Raw genomic sequence first — 4,064 nt, forward strand, 5'->3', positions numbered from 1 at the left:
CCAATTACTTGATTTTCAGAAACAAAGCAAAAGCCCAAAAAACTTCTCCCTCGCAGGGCTTCAGTTCCTTATGTGTAAAATTAGGGGCTGTCATGGTTAACTTCAGCCTTAGGTTTCTTCCAGTTAGAACTGTGACAGATTCCAAAGTAGGATAATGAGTTCCCAGGCTCCTGGATCTTAAGAGGCTTCTGGATAACTGGGAGACTGAGAGCGACTGCACCCTAAATCGTGTTGTTTCTGAAAGAGCACAGGTTGGCCCACCTGGATGTGTGGGCATCTTCCTCTGAGGTGATGCAAAGGGCCACTCAATGGGTCCTTGCTCACATGCTCCAGCCTTACTGGCCTTCTGTCCATTCCTGAATGCACCAAGCTAGTCCTGTCTCAGGGCCTTTGCACGTGCTGGTTTTGCTGCCTTGAGCTTCCTACAGGAATGGTGGCTGGTTCCTCCCTTCTCATCCTTCACATTTGCTTAGACGCCATGTTCTCTGCAAGTGCCATCTCTTACTACCGTAAAGATCTTCTTATTCTCTTATTTCAGTGTACATTCCCTTATTTGTGATCTAATTATTTTACTTATTTGTTTTGTTTGCGTCCTCTTTCATTCTGTTAGTTCCATTTAAGCAGGGGTCTATTTTGCTTTATTCAGAACTGTATACTCAATGCTCAGTACAGAGTAGGTCTCGAAACATATTTGTTAAATGAATGACGTGGCAGCTCCACAATTCCAAGGAACCAATGGCACCTAAAGTTGTTTCCCCATGAAGTCTCCGTCTTTTGGGTTCCCTGCATTGGGCTGGGCTCACAGGCTGCAGCAACTTCCTTCCCACTGCATGTTTTCCCTGGATCACAGTATCTCTCTTCCTGGAGGAAAAAGGCTCTTATGACCTCATGGCGCACTCTCCTGAGTCGCAGTGACGTCATTAATGCGCTCACGCGTCACAGCCCAATCATAGGGCCCTTCCTCTCCCTTTAGAAGTTCCGACTGTCCCTGATACATCCACTTCACGCGAGCCGCGACACACGTCACGTCCGCCCGCCCAATGATGACGTCACGACCCAGGGCTGGCGTCACGTGCCCCCCGCGGGGGGCGGCCCTTGAGGGCGGCGCTTCCGGTCGGCGGAGCCTGGTGACCGGAGCGGTGGCGGCGACGGCCGAGACGCGGGGATGGCGGGCGCTGGGAGCGAAGCCCGGTTTGCCGGGCTGTCGCTGGTGCAGCTCAACGAGCTGCTGGAGGACGAGGGCCAGCTGACGGAGATGGTGCAGAAGATGGAGGAGGTGAGCCGTGCTGAGCTTAAGGCGGTGGCTATGGGGCCTCGAGCGGGGTTCGCTCCTCGAGCGGTGGCCGGAGGCGGAGGCAACCGCGGCGCCTCCGGTCGTGTGGAGGGACTGGGTTAGAAATGGGGGCGCTTGGGGAGGGGTTCGGGAGCCAGGGAACCGCGACTGGTACTTAGGCAGGAATAGGGGGCCTGAGAGGGGGTTTGAGGGACTGAGGGGACCGAGACTAGGGCGGAGGCGGGAAAATGGGTCCTGAGAAGGGGCTTGGGGAGCCGATTGGGGGTCCTGAGACAAGGTTTTGCGGGGCTGAGGACTTAAGGCTGGGTCTGAAATGGAGATTAGGGAGCCTGGAATGGGAATTTGGGGACTAGAGTGCTATTGTTGGGTCTAGGCGGGAGAGGACGGAATTGGGGGGATCTGAGATTGGTTTGGTAGGAGGAGAGGGGAGAGTAATAGGGGCTGAGTCGGAGGCGAGGATTGGGGGTGACTGAGGGGAACCAATAGCTAGATTTGGTAGAGGTTGGGGGGTTTCCTTTGAGAGAAAAGGTTGGGGGCATCCAGGGGGACTGAGGCAGCTATAGGGGATCAGAGTAGGTTTTGGGGGACTGACTAGCCAAATAGGACTCTTAGGAGAGGATTGAGGGTTCCAAGATGGGTTCGGGTGGCCGAGGGTCTGTAGCTGAGTCTGCGAGGTGGTTCTGAGGGGCTTTAAGGGTTGGGCGAGGGTCCCCAGGGTTTGGAGGCAGGAGTCCATGGTCATACCATAGCCAGGGTAAGGTTTGAAGGTTCCATGTATCTAAGGGGTCCCAAGAGTGCCCCTGGAGTCTGACTTCTTTTGAAGTGGCCCCAGCAGAGTTATGGGGGTTCGTGGATGGGCCTAAGGGTGGCGACAGGATACATTTTTCTTTAAGGGTTGCCCCCTCCACCGAGGAAGGGAAGGTGGGAAATTTCTTGTGGCTGGCTTTGTACCACTGTGTCCCACTGTGTCTGAGACTGAGGAAGGTTCCTGGAGCTGTTTCAGGAAGAAGATAAAATGGGGGTTTGGGGCTGGCTGCCAACCCTCACCTCTGAGAGTCAAACCCTGCCCAGCCCCTGGAAGGCATGTGCCAGCTCCTGTTTCTGGTTATCTTCCTTCATACCTTGAGGTGTGGCTTGCTCTGGGGTAGCTGACTTCATCCTTGAAGGTTTGCAATGTGTGCTCCCACTCAACCAATTTGGACTCATTCTCGGAAAGTCTGATCTTATGGGTCTGGTTCTTCTCCAGGCAGGTGGGCCCAGGCTAATCCCAGCTCTTCCTGGCCTACCTACCACTCCTTTTTGTCTCTGAAGTCTGAGCCTTCCCACACATACCGTGCTGAGCCTCTCACCCAGGAGCCGGTGTGGGGGCTTTTGGCTTTCTTTCCGAAGAGGGATTGTTCAGCACCAAGCCAGCCCCCTTAAAAGAGAGCTTGTATGGAGGTTGCACATTCAAAATCCCTGGAAAACCCTCAACAGATCATTGTCCGGAGCTACAGAGAGGCCACTGTAGTAAGATGGTATCAGTCTTTCCATTAATACACCCCTTGTATTCATGGGCTTTGTAATTTGGCACATAATAACATTGCTCCAAGATGCAATTTACCGCGTTTATGGTCTCCATGTGGCACCTTCCATTTTGGAGAATAAGTGACAAAATCCATCTTTCTTAGCTGAGTGAGTTTCATGTCTCCAAAGAAAAAAATCTTTGCTTAGTTTCTCTGCTTTTCAGTTGCTGGGAGACCTTTTGTTGATTGTCAGCAGGGTTTTTCTGGTTTAATAATAAAATGATAGGTATATTTTTCTAATGTGTAACACTGCCTACAAGTTATTTTGGTATATGTGACTATTCCGTTGCAGTAAGAACTGAGTACTGTAGCTTTGTTGGTGGAACGTTAATAGAAATAAATTGCATTTAGTGGAGGGAAGATTGTGGAAAGAATCAAGTTCATTCTGTTCACTTGGAGGCTGTTAGGGACAACCTCACCTGTTTTCTCTACCTTAGAACCTGAAGATCATTTTTTAAAGAGAAAGGTAAATGGCCGGGCGCGGTGGCTCAAGCCTGTAATCCCAGCACTTTGGGAGGCCGAGACGGGCGGATCACGAGGTCAGGAGATCGAGACCATCCTGGCTAACACGGTGAAACCCCGTCTCTACTAAAAATAGAAAAACTAGCCGGGCGAGGTGGCGGGCGCCTGTAGTCCGTAAACCCAGGAGGCGGAGCTTGCAGTGAGCTGAGATCTGGCCACTGCACTCCAGTCCGGGCGACAGAGTGAGACTCCGCCTCAAAAAAAAAAAAAAAAGAGAGAAAGGTGAATACATCTGGCAGGATTTTTTTTTTTTTTTTTTTTTTTGAGTAAAAGTGACCTTCATACCCGAATACCCCAGAGAAGTATTGAGGCCTGAGTGACTCCACTTGATAAGCCTGCATAATTCACGTTAAATTACTCAGCAGTAGTTTGCTTTTCTGGGTGTAGTGCTTTTAAAACACGGAAACAACTTGAAAACCAAAATATCTTAGCTCACCTAGGGAGCATCACTGTCAATCCTGTTGTCCTGGTCATGTGTGGTACCTTTCTCAGGGAATGGGTGTAATGTGAACAACCAAAATTTTTGTTCATGGTAGCTTCACTCACCTGGTAATGCTATGCATTGGCTTATGTTAGGGTGATTGTGAGACACAATAGAAGAAAATATTTTATGAACTGTCCACTGTTGACCAAATGGAACATTTGCGATGGCGTGTTAAAGAACATTCTGGCTTTGGAATCAC

At 50.5% G+C, this 4,064-nt stretch overlaps 1 protein-coding gene across 2 annotated transcripts in view; it reads left to right on the forward strand.

Moving 5' to 3' along the window:
* Nucleotides 1-315: 315 nt before the first annotated feature.
* The window catches only part of VPS37B (vacuolar protein sorting 37 homolog B (S. cerevisiae)), a 33,835-nt gene continuing 30,086 nt past the window's right edge, over nt 316-4,064 (forward strand). The window contains exon 1 of one of the 2 annotated variants that reach the window (XM_011948471.1): nt 316-1,276. In XM_011948471.1, the coding sequence (XP_011803861.1) occupies nt 1,166-1,276 (111 nt within the window). In that variant the 5' untranslated portion in view covers nt 316-1,165. The remainder of the gene's footprint in view (nt 1,277-4,064) is intronic. The other variant, XM_011948472.1, reaches the window with a different exon arrangement.

Source organism: Colobus angolensis, unplaced genomic scaffold (genome assembly GCF_000951035.1).
Source record: "Colobus angolensis palliatus isolate OR3802 unplaced genomic scaffold, Cang.pa_1.0 Scaffold28, whole genome shotgun sequence".
In the NCBI taxonomy this organism is placed as follows: domain Eukaryota; kingdom Metazoa; phylum Chordata; class Mammalia; order Primates; family Cercopithecidae; genus Colobus; species Colobus angolensis.